The following is a 22,356-nucleotide window of genomic DNA, read 5'->3' as shown; positions in this document are numbered from 1 at the left end:
AACTCACCCACACATTCATCCTTGTTGGTTCATGACTGCTGTACAAAAAAACCAAATAACTATGCTGCCTCATCCTCCATACTCTCCAGACATAGCCTCTGCTGACTTTTTTCATTTCAAAAATTGGAAAACCCATTAAAAGGATGAAGATTTGCAACGATAGATGACAAAACAAAATTTCACGCAAACCAGCAAGAGGCATACCAAGACAGCTTCTGGAAGTGGAAATGGCATGGTAGTGGTGTATCAGTTGTGCAGGAGAGTATTTCGAAGGAGATCATGGACAATAATTAAAAGGTAAGCATACAAAAATGTTGTGGATGAAATTCCAGAACTTTTTGAACAGATCTTGTTTAAACCATTCTTAGTGCGTTATCTACCCATAGTGCTGGGTTTTTAATTTTACTGTCTTTGACTAGTGATTCTGTATGTGTTGTATGGTCCTATTGTGGGCAGAAAATCATATGAGCTGTAATCCACATTAAGTAAGAGGTTGTTACCATAGAGCCAGCATAGGAGCCTTTCTAGGCTGCTGATGAAGCCAGCTCTCATCTGTGTGGGAAGAATGTTGCAAGAGAGGATATTTGTATCGTCAGTGAATATTACAGGGAAAGTTGCTGTTAGGTTTTATGAGAGATCAGTAATAAAAAGGATGAGCGTGCCTGAGGTTGAGTCCTATAGGAATCCTGAGGTGTCTGATATTATACCTGAAAGAGCTGTTATTTTTTCTGCTAGCTGCCTTGTAATAATATGACTGAAACACGTATTGCAGACTATTCTTACACAATAAGCTTCCTGTTTATGTAGGAACAGAGTGTGATTAATTAGATTAAATGCATTTATGAGATCATTGAAAAGTCTTGAAATGCAGTGTTTTTCATTAAATGTATTTACTGTTAGGTCAGTAAATGAAAAGCATGTCTCATTGATTTATTTCTCTAAAAGCCTGTTGCTCTGTTAGTAGAGAGTTACTTTCAGGAAAGAATTTTACTTGAGTGTTCAAAACTTTTTATTTTATCATAGATAAAGTTGGTAGAAGGAAAATAGGTTGATAGTTGATGTCATGCTTGGAGGTTTTATGTGGTTGATGGTGAACAACAGTGTTCACGGAGCAGTTGATTATATTATGTAGTGATTTCACTATTTCATTGTCAACCTGTTTTGCTATATAGCAAAGCAACCATCAAGGCCAAATAAGAGGCAAGTTTTGAGATTTCCAGTAATTAGGAGAGTGTCAAATTTCTAAGTGTTAGAGCCGGCCGCGGTGGTCTCACGGTTCTAGGCGCTCAGTCTGGAACCGCGCGACTGCTATGGTCGCAGGTTCGAATCCTACCTCGGGCATGGATGTGTGTGATGTCCTTAGGTTAAGTTAGGTTTAAGTAGTTCTAAGTTCTAGGGGACTGATGACCACAGATGTTAAGTCCCATAGTGCTCAGAGCCATTTGAACCATTTGTAAGTGTTAGAACCAATGATTTCTCAGAGCTCAAATAATTTTGAGGGAATATTTATTTATTTATTTTGATAAATGGTATAATAAAAAAGGGTTTCACGGGCAGTTTTCATGAAGATAATTTGAAGCAAAGTTGTCCAAAAAATAGTCACTTGAAAAAGTCTGGAGTTCAGATTTTTGTATCTCCAGAAACAAGTGTGTGATAAATGTGAAACTTTGCAAGTGGTTACTTATTAACACAAGGTATTTGAATATAAAATTTCATTCTCCTGTTTCCTTCGAATAGCGTATAAATTGAAGACAAAGTTGACAATTTTGTCGGAATGCCAAAAATGAGTATTTTCATCCTATCTATACAAAAAATTATTTTCTGCTATCTCTTTTATATCATTTTTGTTAGAAAGACCCTGTTCTAAACCACCCAAAACACTAGATTTGGTTTGTTTAGTAGTGTCTGGAGAAAGTAAAATCAGTCGCTTTAATGAAAAAGACATTAGCTTGAAACAGAAAACCTTAAAAACTTCTTAAAAATTAATCTATGGAATTCTTTTTACAAAAAATTAAAGAGCATAAATAATCTGATAATGAGGATGGTGTTCTCTTCTTTCTATGTTTAATAATTTGAGATAATCACTTGAGGTTCTCAGCATGGGTCTTTGCCATGTGCAATTTAAACAATGCATGCTACATCACTGTGAAAAGTGTCCTGGGCCAGAAACTATAGCATTGCAATTGGTACCTATTTCATACAGCTTCATCCACAGGTAATCATTGTGTATGAGCAATGAATCCATACTGATCAGGACACTCTGGACACGAAGCAAATGGCAGTGGATAAAAATTTGGAATCTGTCATGCCATCTTTACGTTTGATAACTACTTGTGAAGAAACAGTCCCACTCACAAAATTTCATTTATTTAAAATGACTGGTTTCGGCACGTACAGTGGGCCATCTTCAGATGGATTACACTATTTGCTGGAGCTGGCGATGGGCTGAGCAGCTATGTGTTGTCAAGATGATAACAGGCAGCTGCTCAGTACGTCGCCAGCTCCAGCAAATTATGCGATCAGTCTGAAGATGGCCTATTGCATGTGCCAAAACCAGTCATTGTAAATAAATAATTTTTGTGATTGTGACTGTTTCTTCATAAGTAATTACCACAAGTCAGATCACTGACACTTCTAACCATGTTGGTTAAAATCATTAAAGTTTGTATCCTAAAGTCCTTAAATTTGATCTAAATGAAGACAATCTTAGTGTCTTAATGGATTTTGCTGAAAATTATTCAATTTTGTTTCATGTTGCAATGCAACATTTCCACTGAGAAAATAGTCCTCCTCTTTTCTTTGTCTATTTTCCGTAAAATCAAATGGTGGAATCTACAGGTTCTTACATTGTCAGTGACTGACTGTGGCATGCACAATTACTGATCATATTTTTATGAAAGAGCTGATCAAATATGTAAAAACACAGCTTGTGTAGGTTTCCCGCATCCATTGTTTCAGTAGTGGCTCCAGACATAACTTTAAAAAATTTTGTCAGTCTTTGTTGTCATAAGAGAGACTGCAACAAATACAGAATGGAAAGTCACTTTGCAATAGGTCTGCAGCTTGTGGTCTAGTGGCTAGAGTTGCTGCCCCTGGATCACGGGGTCCCGGGTTTGATTCCCGGCTGGGTTGGGGATTTTCTCTGCCCGGGGACTGGGTGTTTGTGTTGTCCTCATCATCATAATCATCATCATCATCATCATCATCATTCATGATAATGGTTGGATTGGACTGTTTAAAAAAACTGGGACTTCATATGAGTGCTGATGACCGCACAATTTAGCGCCCCACAAACCAAACATCACCACCACCTTGCAGTGGTATTGGAGATAGAAAAAAGCGATTAGCAGCAAGAGCAAATTTGAAGGGACCAGTTAACAGGTATGGTTTTATAGTTGTAGATCTGTTTTGCTTCTGCACTGAAACCATTAATGGTATTAAATTTGCTCTCATTAGTATTGAAGAAATCGAAGAAAATAAGCATCGCAAGGACAGAGGTGGAAATGTGGGCATAATATAGTAGCAACTAGCAAAAAATTGTCATTGCTAACTGATGAAACAATTCAGGTCCACAGAGTTTGAAACGATACATTCTCTTTTCTAGCTAAAATTAGTGACAGTGAAGGGCATATATTAACATCAGACAGAACAGTACACTGCATACATTTATAGAAAAGAGTGGTGAATTGAAAACTTCTATAAGACTTCCACTGAGCTGAAGGACAATTATAAGCTTTATGCACCTACATGTCCAGCACATTTGTTGTATTAGCCATCAAGGAGTGACAAGTGCTTGGTTCTGGAACATTACATTATTGCAGTTATTCCAGGTCATTCAGTGACAGCCTCTGGCTGACAATATAGTTTTCCTTGTTATATTCAACAGCATATTAATGAAACCTCTGAAAAAGAAGTAGGTTGTATTAAAAATAAGCTTAAAATCGTAAAAGAAACTCTTGTAGGTTTGGCCTGGCACACTTAAATGTATCACCAGGCTTGATGTCCTGTGGAAAGAAACCCTTATTAGGCTTGGTATACTGTAGTAAAGAAACCCTTATTAGGCTTGGGATCCTGTATTAAAGAAATCCACCCGTGGCTGCTGTTGCACAGCTTTGGGCATGGCCCCTATTGTACCATAGTGATGGGGATACTGGTTTTCTCACTTTGAAAGAAACCAGCAGTGGTTAAATCACCATGGACCATAGCAACATATTTATGCAATTTTTCATCACTACACTTATGTTCCACATAAACAACAAACTATGCGAACAGAAAATATGCTGTATCTGGGATTGGAATTAAACCACTATGTTGTTACCATCAAAAAAATAAATAAATAAATAAAATCATCAACACAATTGCTTTTCCAAGAAATGTCAGTCAGACAACTATGAACTTCACCAAAATTCACAAATGGTGTAAAACATTAAGGTAATTCATAGAAAGTGTGTTCCAGCTGTTTTTCAACAATTTTACTACCATGATCCCTAGTGCATCGGTAATGCACAGTTAAATTTTGAAGTTTATAATGTGTTTCATTCTGTAGTTATTACAGTAGAAAAACTCTGAAATATGTTACGATGAGTTGTGACAGAAGATGTCCTTTTTTTCTGAGTTCTTCTAGCTTCAGCTCACCTCCGGTTTGTCATGATTTTTGAAATTACTATCCCCAGAGAGTATTAAACAACTGTAAAACATAATAAAAATGTCACATTTGAGTGCCAGCAAAATATGGGCTACTTTACAGCACTTGCAACTAGACCGTAAGTTTTAGAGCCTTATATGGTCACATTTTCTAAACCATATGTAGTTTTCTATGTGATATAGAACTTGGTATTTCTAATAAAAATGGTTTAAAAGAACTTGCAATAATTGCTTTCTTGTAAAAGTGGGCTCAAAATATGCAGTTTTGGCATTTTTATAAGAATTATCAACGTTAGCCCCAATCTGTAAACTATTGGGAGGTAGTAGTAGAATAAGATTTCATATTAGAAGATCTTTTGTTGGTACATCATCAGATGCAAAGTTTCTAATAATTTCCTAATTATCTAACTTACCAAATTCTTTTTGCAGACACAAGCATTGCCCCCTGCCTATTGTGCTCAGGTGGAGTTATCAGTTGTAAAGCACCACAGGCCTACTGCTGGGACCTCCACCTAACCCTTTCGAATGTACTCCACATGTCTTGCTGCACACCCCTTTGATTAGTACTCAGACCATCAATTAAGATTGATCTATGCCCAGGCCACTCATTTCACTCAACGTTGTAACCTTTCAACATGTACGCCTGCTTGCTTTCAAACCTCCTACTGCCCAGGAACAACATTTGTTGCTGGAAGTGCGTAGTGTTTTTACAGCAGAGCAGGTAGTCCCCAACAGAGACCTAAAGTTTGTCAAATGGACCTCCCTCAACCATTTTTTAGTTCGAAGAGACTCAATGAACAGTCTTCAGGCTGTTGAGTGATGTTACTCTTGTCACCCTGTGATATCTGTTATTCACGAAGTTCTCTCTAACCTTTGTCATACTGCATGCTCAGTTGTCTTTCACTGGGTCCCATGTCCTCTGGGTATTCTAATGAATGAACTGTCTGACCGTTTGGCTAGAGAGATGATTTCTGTCCCAACATTCACTTTGACAATGGACACATTTGTGGGTCCTTGTTAGATCTCACCTTACTTGGAGATGGAACACCATCTGCTGAGCTACGGTCCCTCTAATAAACTATACACTATTGAGAGATTACTGCTGCATGCCACTGCTCCTTTCACATCTTCTAGAAGGAATCCACTGTTCGATGTCACCTCCTCATCAGTGATATCAGATTAACCCATAGTTTTATCACTTATAATGAACCACCTCCCCTCCCCCCTAGTTGTTGTGGAGCCATACTTACATTAGCTAATATCCTGGTGGAATGCACCTCCCTTCTGATTCTCCATGGTAAGCACGGTCTTCGAGATGCCATGCCTCTAATATTAGTGGATGATACACAGACAGTTGAATAGGTGCTTTGTTTTCTCGAAGAATATGTTTCTACTCTGAGACTAACCTTTTCCCTACAGCTCTGCCTGCATGCCTGTGTGTCATATTTAGCGTACACATCTCGTCCTCCCCCTCTCATGGTCCATCTCCTCCTCCACCCTCCTGCCTCCTCCTCTCCCCTTCTGCCCTCCACCACCTCTCCCCTTCTGCCCTCCACCTCCTCTCCCCTTCTGCCCTCCACCTCCTCTCCCCTTCTGCCCTCCACCTCCTCTCCCCTTCTGCCCTCCACCTCCTCTCCCCTTCTGCCCTCCACCTCCTCTCCCCTTCTGCCCTCCACCTCCTCTCCCCTTCTGCCCTCCACCTCCTCTCCCCTCCACCTCCTCTCCCCTCCAACTCCTCTCCCCTCCAACTCCTCTCCCCTCCAACTCCTCTCCCCTCCAACTCCTCTCCCCTCCAACTCCTCTCCCCTCCACCTCCTCTCCCCTCCACCTCCTCTCCCCTCCACCTCCTCTCCCCTCCACCTCCTCTCCCCTCCACCTCCTCTCCCCTCCACCTCCTCTCCCCTCCACCTCCTCTCCCCTCCACCTCCTCCTCCCCTCCACCTCCTCTCCCCTCCACCTCCTCCTCCCCTCCACCTCCTCCTCCCCTCCACCTCCTCCTCCCCTCCACCTCCTCCTCCCCTCCACCTCCTCCTCCCCTCCACCTCCTCCTCCCCTCCACCTCCTCCTCCACCTCCTCCTCCTCCTCCACCTCCTCCTCCCCCTCCCCCTCCTCCTCCTCTCCTCTCCCCTTCTGCCCTCCTCTTCCTCTCCCCTACTGTCCACCTCCTCCTCTCTCCTTCTGCCCTCCTCTTCCTCTCTCCTTCTGCCCTCCTCTTCCTCTCTCCTTCTGCCCTCCACCTCCTCTCCCTCTCCCTCTCTCCCTCTCCCTCTCCTCTTCTGCCCTCCACCTCCTCTCCCCTTCTGCCCTCCACCTCCTCCTCTCCCCTTCTGCCCTCCACCTCCTCCTCTCCCCTTCTGCCCTCCACCTCCTCCTCTCCCCTTCTGCCCTCCTCCTCTCCCCTTCTGCCCTCCTCCTCCTCCTCTCCCCTTCTGCCCTCCTCCTCCTCCTCTCCCCTTCTGCCCTCCTCCTCCCCCTCTTCTTCCCTTCTGCCCTCCTCCTCCCCCTCTTCTTCCCTTCTGCCCTCCTCCTCCCCCTCTTCTTCCCTTCTGCCCTCCTCCTCCCCCTCTTCTTCCCTTCTGCCCTCCTCCTCCTCCTCTCCCCTTCTGCCCTCCTCTTCCTCTCCCCTGCTGTCCACATCCTCCTCTCTCCTTCTGCCCTCCTCTTCTCCCCTGCTGTCCACATCCTCCTCTCTCCTTCTGCCCTCCTCTTCTCCCCTGCTGTCCACATCCTCCTCTCTCCTTCTGCACTCCTCTTCCTCTCCCCTGCTGTCCACATCCTCCTCTCTCCTCCTGCCCCCTCCTCTCTCCTGCTGCCCCCTCCTCTTCTCCCCTGCTGTCCACATCCTCCTCTCTCCTCCTGCCCTCCTCCTCTTCTCCCCTGCTGTCCACATCCTCCTCTCTCCTCCAGCCCTCCTCCTCTTCTCCCCTGCTGTCCACATCCTCCTTCCTCCTCCAGCCTTCCTCCTCTTCTCCCCTGCTGTCCACATCCTCCTCTTCTCCTTCTGCCCTCCTCTTCCTGTCCCTTGCTGTCCACATCCTCCTCTCTCCTTCTGCCCTCCTCTTCCTCTTCCCTTCTGTCCATCTCCTCCTGCCCTTTCTCACTGACCATATTCTCTTCCCCTGTTTGACCATACCCCTCTCCCTCCTCTCTCTGCCAATTTCCTTAAAGTTGCCCTCTCTGCCCATCTCCTCCAACTTACCCTCTCTGCCCGTTCCTCTCTGACCACTCCCTGCCAATCTGCTGCTCTCCATCTCTCCTCATCTCTTCGTCCACCACCCCTCTGCACACCTATTACTCCTCCCTGTCTCTGTCTGTCTCTTACTTCTTCTCCACTCTGCTCATCTCTTGCTCCATCACTATTGAAATTTTCTGTTTGTGTGGCAACGCTTTTTGAAGTTGATCCATGGGTTTGGGAAGAGGTCCCAGACATCATTCGTACTACATACTACATTCATAATACAGTCTGAAATCAAACAATAGAAAATCTGGGATGGAATGTAACAATCTTATGAGAAGGAAAGTGGCTATTCAAAAAAAAAAAAAAAAAAAAAAAAACACACACACACACACACACACACACACACACACACACACACACACACACGCGCCTCTCAACCCCATCACCTCTGCCGCCTGTGTTGGTCACCCATTTTGTACTAATTTTGAATTGCTTTTAGATCTTAGGACTAGCATTCTGATGAAGGCAAGACCTTAAGGATTCTTTACCCTTTCAACTAGCTGATGATGAAAGAACAACTGAACAGGTTTTCTTACTTCCTTCGAGATAGTGGGTGCTGTTTCCACCTTTTAACACCTTTACTGTAATGAATTGGGGGTGGGACGGCTATGTGAGTTACAGCCCCCATCACATGCTGAGTCCTGAGATTGCTCACTTGGCCCCAGTCATCTTCTGTCCTGATTATTTCTTTCACCTTGTTTTATTATTGTAGGTTCAGCTCAAGCTCATGTTTTTAATCTTCTCACTTTCACTGTTATGAACCTTCATGGTTAGAAGGGATTCTTTACTCCACTACGGTCTTAGCTCTTAATCGGGTTGGCTGGGATCAGATGAGTCCTGTGGAAGCGCTACAAGCATGCCTCATGAAATGTCCTCAAAACCTTACTTCTGCCAATACCTCTTTCCAGGTCCCAGGTTGAAGAATTGGTCTGGCACACAGTTTTAATGTGCTAGGATGTTTAAAATCAGTGCACACTCCACTGCAGAGTGAATATTCATTCTGGATACCTCTAATGGTGTTTTATTATTATTATTTATGTATTTTTATTTATTTACAGGGAAAGAGAATGAGGTTGATATTTTGAGCAGGCTGGAAGATCTTTCCGTATCAGACACATTGTTCTGTTCATTTTGCAATGTGAATTTTAACCATCAATCTCATCAGCGTCAACATTATAAATTAGATTGGCATCGCTATAACCTAAAACAAAATCTTGCAGGTCTGAAATATGTCTCAGAGGATCAGTTTCTATCACTTGCTGGTAAGTTATGATGTTTATTATCTGTCATGATGGTTCTGCTTACTTAAATGTACTAACTGATGTTATTTGATGTAATTGGCTAGATAAAAAAATCTATTCACCAAGTTGCAGCAGCATACACACGTAAAAAAGGTTACAATTACGCAAGGTTTTGGAGACAGTGGCTCCTTCTTCCGGTAGAAGGGGTGAAGGGCAAGGAAGAGGGGTGAAGGAAAAGGGGTTGGTTTTGGAAAAGTCACCCAGACCCACGGGTCAGGGGAGACTTAATGGATGGGAAGAGAAGCAAAGACTGATTGTTGGGGACTGCATGGGTTGAGAGTTGAAAACCTGGGAGATTAAAGGTGGGAGAAAGGGTAATAAGCAAGACAGAGATTTCTGCTACAACATTGTGCACAAGTTAATAAAAGTGAAAAGCTAAGTGCATTGTATGTAACAGAGATGGGAGGGGTATAGTGAAAAATAGACAGGTAAGAACTAAGAGGCAGAAAACTAAAATTGAGTGAAGAAAGGAGTAGTTTCTATGAAGAAATGCTGAGACAGAAGAAATTAACCTAAATTAAGGCCAGGTGGGTGGCAAACCAAGGAAATGTTGTAGCGCTAGTTTTCACCTAGGAGTTCTGAGAAACTGGATAGCGCTTGTGGTGAAACAGACACCAGGGTCACGACTGTCATGTAGTATCCTGTAACAGGATAGTGTGTGTTACCAATTAGAGATGGGTCAAACTCGTTCATTCCCGTGAACTACTTCATTCATTTCACTCTTTGCCGTGAAGCGTTCAAATGAAGTAGTTCATTCATGAAGTATGGAAGCCTGGCGAAGTTGCCCAGTTCGCCGCTCAGCCGCGGCTGCGCTCGCTTCGCCTCGCTCGTACAATAAAGCTTCGTAATACTTCATAATTTTACCAACAGATGGCCGAACTATGCAGTAACATGCACGCAACGTTTTACGCTCTTACAGCGTCTGAGTTAACTTAAATAGAGCATGGTCGAGGGGGACAAAGGAAAGATAAACAGAGGACCCTGTCACATATAAAGAAGGTATTACATTTAATCTTGCTCAACATTTTCTCATCAAGTGCCCAAAAAAGTCTTTATCTGCCAAATTAAACATTATTTGTTGTATTCATGGACTGAAAACTAGGGCTACCAACAAAATGCAGTCCAATTTTATGTTCCTTTTAAAACTTAATCCAAAGTAGAATGAGTATGTTTACCATTGTCACAAAGTCTATATACCTACGTTAAGTAATTATTCAGAAGTTTTCCTGTAGATTTTATTTTTGCTGAGAATAATAACCCTCCAGATTCAAAACGTAAACTGTCACCTGTAGTCATTGGTACGATTTCACGTAAAATCCCTCTTTCAGTGTTATTAACAAACCTCTTATTTTCATGTTGGCTGTGCATGCTCACACAGCCAGCCTCTTCGTTTGTATCTTTGTCTGCAAGCGCTGCCAACAGTAGGCTACCCGTAGACGCGAAGTTTAACTGCACAAATAGTCACGGGTAATGATGTCAGCACTGCAGGAAGCAGCTGACGCTGCGTTCTCCTCGCCCCTCACCTCCCCAACCCCTCGTAAACCTATCGTTCCCCACAAACACCACGCGATTCGTCGACAGGTAGTAGAGGGAGGACTGAAGTGAAGGGAGGATGAGTGACATAGCGCCGATGTAGTGGGAGAGGGGGAGAGAGTGAGTGAACTAGAAAAAAGTGAGGAGTGCTATCTGTGAAGAGTTTGAAGTACCAGTTCATTGAAATTGAGTGGTTAGTTCACATTTCACGAGCTCCCCCATCACTATTACCAATATACACCCTCTGCGTATGCGCATTCATCCTGACTAATGATTTGGTAGTAGTCATGCTGATGTAAAAGGTCGAACAGTGTCTACATGATATCTAGTATGTGATGTGTTGTTTCACAGGTGGCTTCCCCCCCCCCCATCCCCCCCCCACCCCCCCCCCCCCACCCCACCCCCACCCTCCAGACAACCAGTGTTTCTGAGAACTCCACAGGTGGGAAGTAGTTCTATCGTTCTCACCATCCACCTGGCCTTAAATTATGTTAATTTCTTCTGTCTCAATATATCTTTGCCATAACTACTCCTTTCTTCACTTCATTTTAGTTTTCTACCTGTTTCATTATGTTACTCATCTATTTTTTGCTGTCCCCTTCCCACTGCTGTTATATACAATGCTTCAGCAGTAATCTCTGTCTTGCTTATTACCCTGTCTTCCAACTTTAAGCTCTCAGGTTTTCAAACCTCATCCCGTGCAGTCACCAACAATCAGTCTTTCCTTCTCATCCTGCCCAGTAAGTCTCCCCTGACTTGCAGTTCTGAGTCACTTTCCTAAAAACTACCCATTTTCCCAGACCTCTCCAGCCCTTTTCCTTCATACCTCTTCCTTCCCCTTCAACCCCTCTGCTGGAAGGAGGAGCCACTGTCTCCGAAAGCTTGAATAGTTATAACCTTTTTTTATGTGTGTGTTGTGCCTCCACTTAGCGAGTAGATTTTTTATCTAAACAGTTACATTATATTGTCAAAAATTTCTTGTTTTTGTAAGATTGTTATGTATGCTGACATAATTTGTAGCACTTAGTTCAGATCCACATCAAGGTAGGGGAAAATAGACGTGAGCATTTGCCATAAATAATGAATTATTGTGTTGTTCCCTGCTTTTGGATAGCAGATTTGAATCTTGGCGTTAAGAATATTTGCCTATGAAAGGGAGAGGAATTTGCAGTACACTGTTAATGATCACGAGGCTGTTTACCAATATTCTGTTTTAAGTGACAAACATAATCACAGAAGCATGTGAAATTGTCAGTGAACAGTCAGAGGGAATATTAAGTTCAATATCACACTCTTCCCTCCTTTCACTTTCATAATCAACTTCAACTGTGCAAACATTGCTCAACACAACACATGCTCCCCCATGCCTGCCCAGTAATTAAGAATAAGAACAGCAAAAATAAAAGTTTGAGGTGGTATAAGCAGAAAACTGTGTTGGATGCAACAGCAACTTTAAATGAGTAGAAGTTTTTGGAACAAAAAAACAAATATAATTGGGCCTCTGCTAGAACTTTGGGATTGTTACAATGCTTCATTGTCAACAAGTACCCTGCAGTTATGAATGTAGGCTAACAAAAATAAGTAGAAGTTATTGACATTTGCAAAAATTGATCGTTTTGTTCTTGTGACACTTTAAATGTCGAAACTAACTGTCAAAGAATGTTACATACTGAGCTTCTTCAGGAGAGAAAACACATGCTCATTCACACAAGCATGCACACCTCACACACACATAATTGCTATCTCTGGCTGCTCACCTTCTTCAGGAAAGAAAACACATGCTCATTCACACAAGCATGCACACCTCACACACACATGATTGCTATCTCTGGCTGCTCAGACCAGACTGCAACTGTTGCGTTGAAAAAAAGCAGCAATCATGAGTGGGTCAGAGAAGGGCGTGGGATAGGAGGGTATGGGTGGGGGGAGAGGGAGAGGGAAGAGTGCCGTTTGGCGAAGTGGGCAGGGAATAGAAGGCGGCAGGGCAAGCCTGCCAGGTGCAGCATTGGGAGGCTGTTGGACAGGGGGGGAGAGGGGGGGTTATAGGTAGTTGAAAGGGGAGAAGAAGAGTGGGAAAGGACTGGTGAGTGCATAGACAGAGAGTAGAGAGCAGCTCACAGTGAGGGTTCAGTATTTTTTTTTCTTCTCTCATGAATTAACAATATTTAGTGTTGAGCTGTAACTAATACTAAATGCATTGTAGCAAATGTGGCATCATTGAGGAAGGAAATTTCTCATATTCCCTTAGTGTTTTGCAGTTATTTGGCTATTACATCACATATATTGGGTAAGAAAATCATCTGAACTAAATTGTTGGCGCCTATAGTTGGTCACTGCCCACATCATATTAAAAATTCAAAAATGTTTGTTGATATCATAAAACAGATGAAGATAGGCCCAAGTGATATCACGGTCAGCCTCGACGTGGTTTCTCTGTTCACCAAAGTACCTGTGGATGACACATTACAATTGTTGTCTGCTCATTTCTCCTCAGAAATTTTGAAGTTGTTCCGGCATACCTTGACGACCACTTATTTTTTATACAGTGGAAATTATTATGAAATGACGGATGGAACAGCCATGGGTTCGCCACTGTCACCAGCAATAGCGAATTTTTTCATGGAGGACTTTGAAGAACGAACCCTGAGCAGTGCTCACCTCCGCCCATCATGCTTCTACAGATACGTCGACGATACTTTTTTAATCTGGCCACACGGCAGCGACACGCTGCAGCAGTTCGTCGAACATCTGAATGGTGTACATCCAAACATAAAATTTACATTGGAGTTAGAGAAGGAAGGGAAGTTACCTTTTTTAGATGTGTTGGTAGAGCGAAAGCCGGATGGACGACTGGGCCATTCTGTGTACAGGAAGCCAACCCATACAGACTTATATCTGCATAGCCATAGCTTCCATCATCCGTCTCAGAAGAGAGCTATGCCAAATACTTTAGTACACAGAGCCAGGACTATTTCCGACAAGGACCACCTCGGTCCCGAGATCAACCATTTGACGACTGTTTTCAAGAGGAATGGTTATTCTGCCGGTGAAATTAAATCAGTATTGTCCAAGAAAGTAAGACACGATGCCGGCCACATACAAGAAGAGGACCAACACATAGCGCGGCTTCCTTTTTGCGGTGCTACAACGAGCAAGATAGCCAGAGTCCTGAAGAGGCAAGGAATAAAACCAGTTTTCCGACCACCTAGGAAAATTAAGGAAATGTTGAGACCAGTCAAAGATAGTCTCGGCTTAAGAGTGCCGGGAATTTATACTATTCCTTGCGAATGCGGCAAGAATTACGTGGGCCAGTCTGTAAGAACCGTTGCCGACCGCTGCATCGAGCACCAACGCCACCTGAAATACAGGTATTTGGAAAAATCAGCGGTGGCTGAACATAGCCTGCTTAACAAGCATAAGATTTTATTTGAAGAAACCAGAGTAATAGCCCACACATCGAATTACTGGGACTCTGTGATCCGGGAAGCAGTCGAAATTAGACTTAGCGATAATAACTTTAATAGAGACAACGCCTATGCACTTAGCAACACTTGGAAGAGTGCACTGGATAAAGAAAAATTGCAGAGAAAAACTTCTCGCACTTTACCTCCTGATTTAAGGGATGGCGCTGCAAGCAACGCGGGATAGCAACTACATCTATGGAAGTAGAGGGCACCACTTCGCTATGCGCCATATCGCTGACGTATTCCAGCCAATAAGAAGCCGTCATTTGCATATAAAACTGGGAACCTCGCTAGTTCACGACAGTCAGTTTTAGCCCTGACGACGACCATGGAGGTAGTGGTCGAAAGCTTGGAGATTTATCCTGATTTGACACGGCATGTACACCGAGAAATTTTTACTCATCCCATTTTCAGATGACACTCTTCACCTTCTACAACAGCAGAAGATGCAGTTATCATTCTTCAGGATATCAGAGCACATAGAAATTTGATAAAATGAGTAAACGGATATAGCAATAGATGGTGCCTGCAAGGAACGCATTGCAGTATGCCTTTCATCTCCAATGTGTTATCCAGCTGTGGTGACACAGAGCTGTGCTTGGTTGATAGAAACTTGTAGCTAGTACTAAGAGACAACAATCTTTATTAAAACCAACAGTTGGTGAAACCACCTGTTCATTCATGGTGAACCTTATATGAGTTATTCTATATCATCTCCACATAGAGCATTGTTTTACATCTGCATATATATTCTGCAAGGCACCATACTGTCCAATGTTGAGGTTATATTGTACCGCTACCAGTCAGTCCCTTTCCCATTTCACTTGCAAATGGAGCAAGGGAAAAACAACTGTCTGTGTGCCTCTGTATGAGCCCTAAATTCTCTTTACCTTATCTTCATGATCCTTATACAAAATGTGCACTGGTGCAGTCAGCTGCAAATGCCGTTTCTGTAAATTTTGTCAATAGCATTTCACAAAAAGAATGTTGGCTTCCCTCTATGGATTCCACTTTTCATAATAACTCCTGTGTTGATCAAACCTACCAGTTAGTCAAACAATAGATAATCCAGGATGGAATGTAACAATATTATGAAAAGGAAAGTTGCTACTTACCGTATAGCGGAGATGCTGAGTTGCAGATAGGCACAACAAAAAGACTGTCAGTATTAAATTTATTTTTGTTGTGCCTGTCTGCGACTCAGCATCTCCACTATATGGTGAGTAGCAACTTTCGTTTTCATAATGTTGTAACGAACGTACTAATTACAAATCTAGCAACACGCAATTTCTTCTCCGGACAGCAATTTCAGTGTGGTTAAATTTTACCTCTAATTCTTCTATGTCAATCATATTGAACTAAATTATGTCCATTCATTGTCTAAGCAGGATGGTAACAACTATTTATCTGCTCTTTCTAGCATAAAATCTCTTGTAGCCTTCATGATGAATGTATTAACTGTACTATCCATTGTTGCTATGACTTGATTTCTAATCCCTGTCTATATACTGATGTTGTCTATAAGGTCAGGCCAGAGGTGCAAGATGTAAAATATTTCCATTGCATGTGGATTGTTGAACTAGCTGCTCAGGACACTTTTCGGAAAATGTGTTCAGAACTACTTCACAAGACCATCTGTCCATATGACTCTACAATTGTTATGGTTGGTAAAAACATCTGATGATTAACATGAATTCATGTAGCCTGGTTAGTCACTTCCAGATAACTTCACAGCCAGGTTCAGTTTTGAGCTCGATATTCTTGTTGGTTTTAGTGCACACCCTGCTATCCCCCCACCTATTCCCTATGGCATCTAACCTGTCTTTTTGAGATATGCTCCATGCTTCATCAAATATTTTGGAGCTTTGTACTTCACGTTTCATCAGCTTAAGTTCTGAGTATAAATTAAGCTCAAAACTTTCCTGGAGGGGGGAACAGTACTTTCAGGGACTTTGCTACAAATGCTTCAGCAGTTTACTGTTAACATCTTAATATTTGAAATATCTTGATTTTTCTGTGCCACCCACTCTGAGGTAAGCATGGCTCTCCCACACTGGGTATGCCAGAAGATGCATTGACAGTGGAGCCAGTGGCGAAACAAGCAACACTTGAAGTGTTCCGCGTGACATGCAAGATTCTCCAATGCTGCTGTACCCAAAAGAGGAGCCTTCAGACAGCTGACCACACCCAATAGTGTCTTCAGCTGTTCATGAACTGTGGCCAGCTGCTCCTGTTCTGCACACACCATACACACTCCCTATCCATCCTGCTACTAAAATTTGATGAAAATAATAGGCAAAAAGATGAAATTGAAGCCTGTTGTCTTTTAGACAATGATTTGTACTTCCAAGCTTGTTGAAAATGCAGATGCAAACTAATGGAAAACACTAAGCCTGTCACAGATACTAGTGCACTGGAGACTGGCCAGTTCTTAGCTCATAGCTTCATATGACAGTTTGTTGTGCTTGCAGTGAACAAATTACCCCATTCATTATTATTATGGAGAATTTTATGTTGTCAGAAGAACACTTGTAAATTTAATTAACACTCTACCCTTCATTCTTCCCTTTAAAAAGATGTGTGTGTTAATGAATTTTTTTTTTTTTATATAACATTTATACTCCAGCACAAGCTTGGCTTTTTTAAATGTGTTGTAGAAATGTTGGCTTGTCTTGAGTTCAGAAAACAGACACTTTTCCTCTGCAGTATTTAAGATTTTCTTTATTGAACTTTTCCTTTTTTTAATAAGAAGTTTTAATAATTAACTGACAATACAGGTTTTATTTTGTGTGTGCATGCTAAATTTCTGTCACTATAATTGTTTCTTTATTATGCAGAACTCTTTTCATCCTGAGATTGACAATACCAAAACATATTTTCTTTATTCTCACTACTTCTGATTGAGAGCTTGATATTCCATGTGATATGGATGATGCTTGTTCTTCCAAAATTAAGATGACAAGCTAAATCTTGGTCAGCTGAAGCTCAAATGTTACTACAAAATTGTCTTTGTTATCTTGTTTACTTATCATCTTTGTTAAGTTCTTGCTCTCGTATTATTTTATAGTTTGCATAATTCATATTTTGCATTTATTCTAGAGGATATAATATTGTTCAATACTGTTGGTATATTTTTGTGTAACATTGATTGTCATGATGTATCGTCTATGATTCTCTTTCTCTTTTACACCCATCCCACCAAAACTACAATTTACAAGTGTTAAAAATACTCCTGCTGCAACACACACTTTTGTCACATGATGTTGTTTGGCTATGGATTCCCATTCTAGCCCAATAAAAGTCTGTATTGATTTCAGATATGAAGGGATGTCACTTGTCTTTATTCTAAATTCAATTTTTAAATCAGTGACCTAGTATATATTACGTATGCCACAATTTGCCACAGTTCCTGGTGCCCCCAGTCAACTCAGACGATTAGATACACAATCATCTCAAATAAGACTGTCATTGGACTGAGATTTTACACATATCATGTTGGCAAGATTAGTCACACATCAAAACTAATGCACTGCCACTGCAATAGAACCTTGAATAATGCAGCACAGTGATTTCTTATAAACACACTTGGAGAGCAATGTTTGATTTACTAGTGCTTCTGACAGTTGGGAGCGGAAATCATCTTGTATGGAAATTTTTTTACTATTGCTGCCAGGTTCAGTTTCTGAAGATATGCAAAAGGTAAAATTATTTGGAGCAATCTTTATGTACTTAATGAACCAAAAATTTACTTTTGTGTTCTGTTGTAACTTTCCATTACTCAATGGTTGAAAGGCACATTAACATCTGAAATCTAGTACTTTATCCATCTTCTACAACTGTAAATATATTGGAAAAATCAGCAACCAGGTGCACAAAAGAAATTTTCTTTCGTTGCTGGTTTCAGCCACCTAGTGTCCTCCTTCAGAAGATTAGCATTATTTCATTATTTGTGAGCATTAAAAATAAGCAGATGTGTGCAGCATATAATACTGCAGTATATGTAATGCCCTTCTTCAGGAGATTAGAATTATCGCAATATTAGCGAGCATAAAAAATAAGCAGATGCATGCAGCATGGTACTTCAGCCATATGGCTCATAGTAGATGCACTATGATCCATTTGACTACAGTACAATGCTGCATACATCTACATTTGCGATAATTCTAATCTTCTGATGAAAGGCAATTGAAACTGGTAAAGAAATAAAATTTCTTTTGTGCAAGTGGCACTCAGTAAAAAGTAAAGTGTGTGTTGGGGGGTGTAGTGGTTAATAAAAAAAATGGGAGAAGAGAGACCGTGAAAAAGGTAAAGAATGAAAGAAATGCAGATCGGACTTTGTATTACGGAAAAGCTATCGGACTTCGTTATTCGGAAAAGCTATTGTTGGGGTGGTCCTTGTGGCGTTTTTGAGCAAAAGTTAAACCAATTTTCACTACAAAAGTTATTGAAAAGAAACAGAGAATAACAGAATGTAACGGACAGGGGGAAGTGGCGTAGACGAGAGATCATCCTTTACCAGATTAACTTATCTTCTTTAGGGCGGCGTCCACGTCTTCAAAAATCTCATTCATTTCAGCGTGAAAAAATCTGCTCCGAAATCTTGCAATAGTCCAGGGACCACTAATTTATACCAATTAAAATCATCTTGATACTGTATGCAATTTAATTCACTTTGCTACTTCCATCCAACGAATTTCTTAATAACTTCCACAATATCTACACATTACAATCAGATCAAGATTAGCCATTAAGTTTTTTACGTCAGCATCCGATCACGCCTGCCTTAAGCTACGGCTATCAAGAGACAATTGAAACGGAATAAAAAAACAAAAAAAGTTAACAATTTTGGTAGTTTCTCTGCCGTCGAGCGCTCATACCGCTGCGACGAGATATTTTTTATCTGAGGGAACGAGTGTAGCGCGGCGAAATTCAAAGCCCCGCTACATCGCCCCCTCGACTTGTCACGCTAAAACATTTAGCGTGGCAGGCTAGCAAACCTAAAAGTCAATACATGTAATTTTCATTGGAAAGGCCACGTGCATCCATAGGGGATAATCTTAACCAACACTTACTTTCTAAACCTATATACTAACTACAATTATTACAGTTTGGATCCTTTTTACACAATTAATATATATATATATATATATATATATATATATATATATATATATATATATATATATATATATATATACAGTTTGTTTGAACAAGCTGTTCACCAGAGCAGTTAATGTTGTGTGCTCCCAGCGTTGGTTTCCCAATGCACATCTGGCAGCACGTAGTCTTTGCGCATGCGCAGTAGCATCACTGAATTTCGCGTGCGGCAGTTTCAAAATCGCTGTGTTATGACAGTCTTTAGCAGTATTCACTCTCACATAGTGTTCATTACAAGTTGTTATTCCAGCATAAATGGCGTGTTAAGTTCGGTGACACCATAAGATTGAGCGTGTGCGTGATCTGAAGCAACGTCCATGTCTTCTGTTACGACACAACACTCCAGGTCCTTGTGCGTTTTCATGACTATTGTTCCCGGGGCATATATGGTCGATGTAGTTTTTAGCCTCCACATCGCCTACGACAGGTGCTGAGTTTATTGTCTCCAAGCATCTGAAGGCCGGCCAGGAACAACGGCGTCGATGTTCGCAAAGGTAGGTGTTTCACCACATTGTTTACACTTGCCAACAAACGTTCATTTGCAGTGTGAAAATCCTCATTATCGTCAAAGTAAACTGCAGTTTATATCGATTTATAAACAGTTATTTGGTTTATGCGCCATAAGTTTCACAAACAACACAAAATTCGTCGTTTATAACGTTCACTGTTTAACACAGTTTGCATCACTTTTTGCCACATTTACATTTTAACAGTTCACTTTGTCCAAGCATGTTTACATCGTTAATTATGAAAGCTTACATTTCGTGGTCATGTTTCAAAATGTTGACAATATGCAAAGTTTTAACACATATACAAATACATATAAATTTACAAGAATATACACGTGAAATATTTACGCTAAAAAAAATTATACTAAGTCCCATTGGCTTTCTTTTATTGGGGTTTATGGTCATTTTGTTTTCTTTATTAAGGTTTTGACGTGCCAAGGGATATAAGACTTAATGTTTAAAGCACGGGCTTTCCTTCATTTATTATTTCTCTCTCTTTTTTTTTTTTTTTTTTTTTTTTTTTTTTTTTTTTTTTTTTTTTTATTCCATATCTTGGCTAGTGGTTGACCAGGCTTGTAATGCCATACTCAGTTTTCTTCATGTCTTTTTATTCATACCTGAAAGTTTACTGTCACACAATATATTCTTACATTCCATAAACAAACAATACCCAGCTGCGGGAGGTGGTAGGATAATGGAGAAAGAAAGAAAGATAGAATGGAAGAAACTATTCACTACCTAAAAACTACCTAATCCTACAGCTAATACATTAAAAAGAGTACACAATACGTTATAATGTTTGCATCACCTTCAAGGGGTGTGTGAAAGGGGGTGCTTACAATTTGCCAAATCATGGGTAAATGTAAGTGTCCTTACGTCAAGTCTGTGTAGTGTAACCTCATGACAGATTCTCTGTTTGTGTTCTGACTGTTCATATGACTAAGTGTATGATACCTTAACAAATCCTTGCATGAGTAAATCACATATCTGCTCAGTACATCCTCAATATCTCCACTTCTTGTGGATACCGTCTATACAAATGGAAAATGTATCTCAGAGATTGTCTCTCTCATAATGTGTATTATATGATAACATATCAAATTTCCTCTCAAGAGTTCAACCATGAACTTTCTTCTACTTTTTGGAAGGTTAAACATTATGTATGTTGTGTGTATATACATCATGTCTATCTATAAATCATAAATAAAGAACATATTATTATAATTGACAGTAAAATGTCTCTTTCTCACTGTCCGTTGCTCGACGTCGGCTGCACGGGTGGTCACTGCTCCTTTGCACTTACCTTGCATTACCTGAAAAGTCAAATGTTGTCTTTAACGTAGGTGTAATTTTGTCATCTGTTCGCTTAAGTGGAGGTGTTGTACGAGTCGCAAAACAGCCTTAATAACTCTCCTATCTTTTGCTTCCTCAGGGTTTTCTGTCATATGTAATTATAATAAAGGCTAATATGGCACTAAATTTCACTTTCGTATTTTTTTATTTTTAATTTTTTAACAAATGCATTCACATGAGGGCTGTGTAAAAACTATGTTTCAACTTAAGTTCCTTAAAATATCATTCTCCTGTCTGAACACGAACTATAAATGTTTTCTTCCACACAATGGCGTAACAAAACTTAACGAAAGGTTACTAAGTTACACTTCTGAAATAAATTAAAGCTGATGTGTTTCCAAGTTACATTCTTATTACACTTCTTTCCACAGCTGTAATCATCGTTATGTTCACTCTGCTTTTCTTGCATTCATTCCTTTTCAAGGGCACTGAAAATAGATTCACATTTAACGTCTTGTACTCACGTGTTCTAACTCATCACAAATGTTTTCTTTCAAACTGAAATTCTTATGTAATCTTAAAGATATAAACTGTTTACTCACTTCTCCATGTAGCACAATATTACCAAAACATTCTCACTCATTCCTTAATCACATATTCATCATTTTTTATATATATATATATATATATATATATATATATATATATATATATATATATATATATATATATATATATATTAAACATATTCCTTATCAAACATTAATATATCACATACGTGGGGCCATTTGGCACTTCCATTCTCATAGAACTCCAATAATATTTTCCTCAAACAATCTCTTGTCTCCAACCACTTCACAGTAACTTACCTTCTTATATTAACTTAAATATTAACTCATTCATACTGATCATTCATTCTTACATCCTCATTCATTCTGCTACATACCTATGTCATTACTGATGTCAATAGCTATTATTTCCTCTCATTATAGTGCCTTGAAATAACTAACTAGTTGTTGATTCACCTTATAATTTACAATTAACAACCAATGTAACCTGCATAGACCTCATTCCTATATGAATATCTTTTCTCATTTAGTAAGTGTACTCGCCTGGGTTTACCTTCTCTTCATAATTATGTGTACAAGTGTAACTGCAGTATATAATTTCCATAAATGAATGTTTGTGTTCTTAGGCTGTATAACTTAATGTTCGT

The 22,356-nt window shown here is 40.4% G+C and overlaps 1 protein-coding gene across 1 annotated transcript in view; it reads left to right on the top strand.

Moving 5' to 3' along the window:
- Positions 1-22,356, top strand: part of LOC126473689 (ankyrin repeat and zinc finger domain-containing protein 1-like) — a 111,032-nt gene that overhangs the window by 16,088 nt on the left and 72,588 nt on the right. The window contains exon 3 of the mRNA XM_050100925.1: positions 8,942-9,145. Within this exon, the coding sequence (XP_049956882.1) occupies positions 8,942-9,145 (204 nt within the window). The remainder of the gene's footprint in view (positions 1-8,941; positions 9,146-22,356) is intronic.

This window comes from Schistocerca serialis, chromosome 4 (genome assembly GCF_023864345.2).
Source record: "Schistocerca serialis cubense isolate TAMUIC-IGC-003099 chromosome 4, iqSchSeri2.2, whole genome shotgun sequence".
Lineage (NCBI taxonomy): Eukaryota > Metazoa > Arthropoda > Insecta > Orthoptera > Acrididae > Schistocerca > Schistocerca serialis.
Note: the sequence above shows the minus strand (reverse complement) of the source record. Positions and strands in the feature narration are given on the sequence as shown.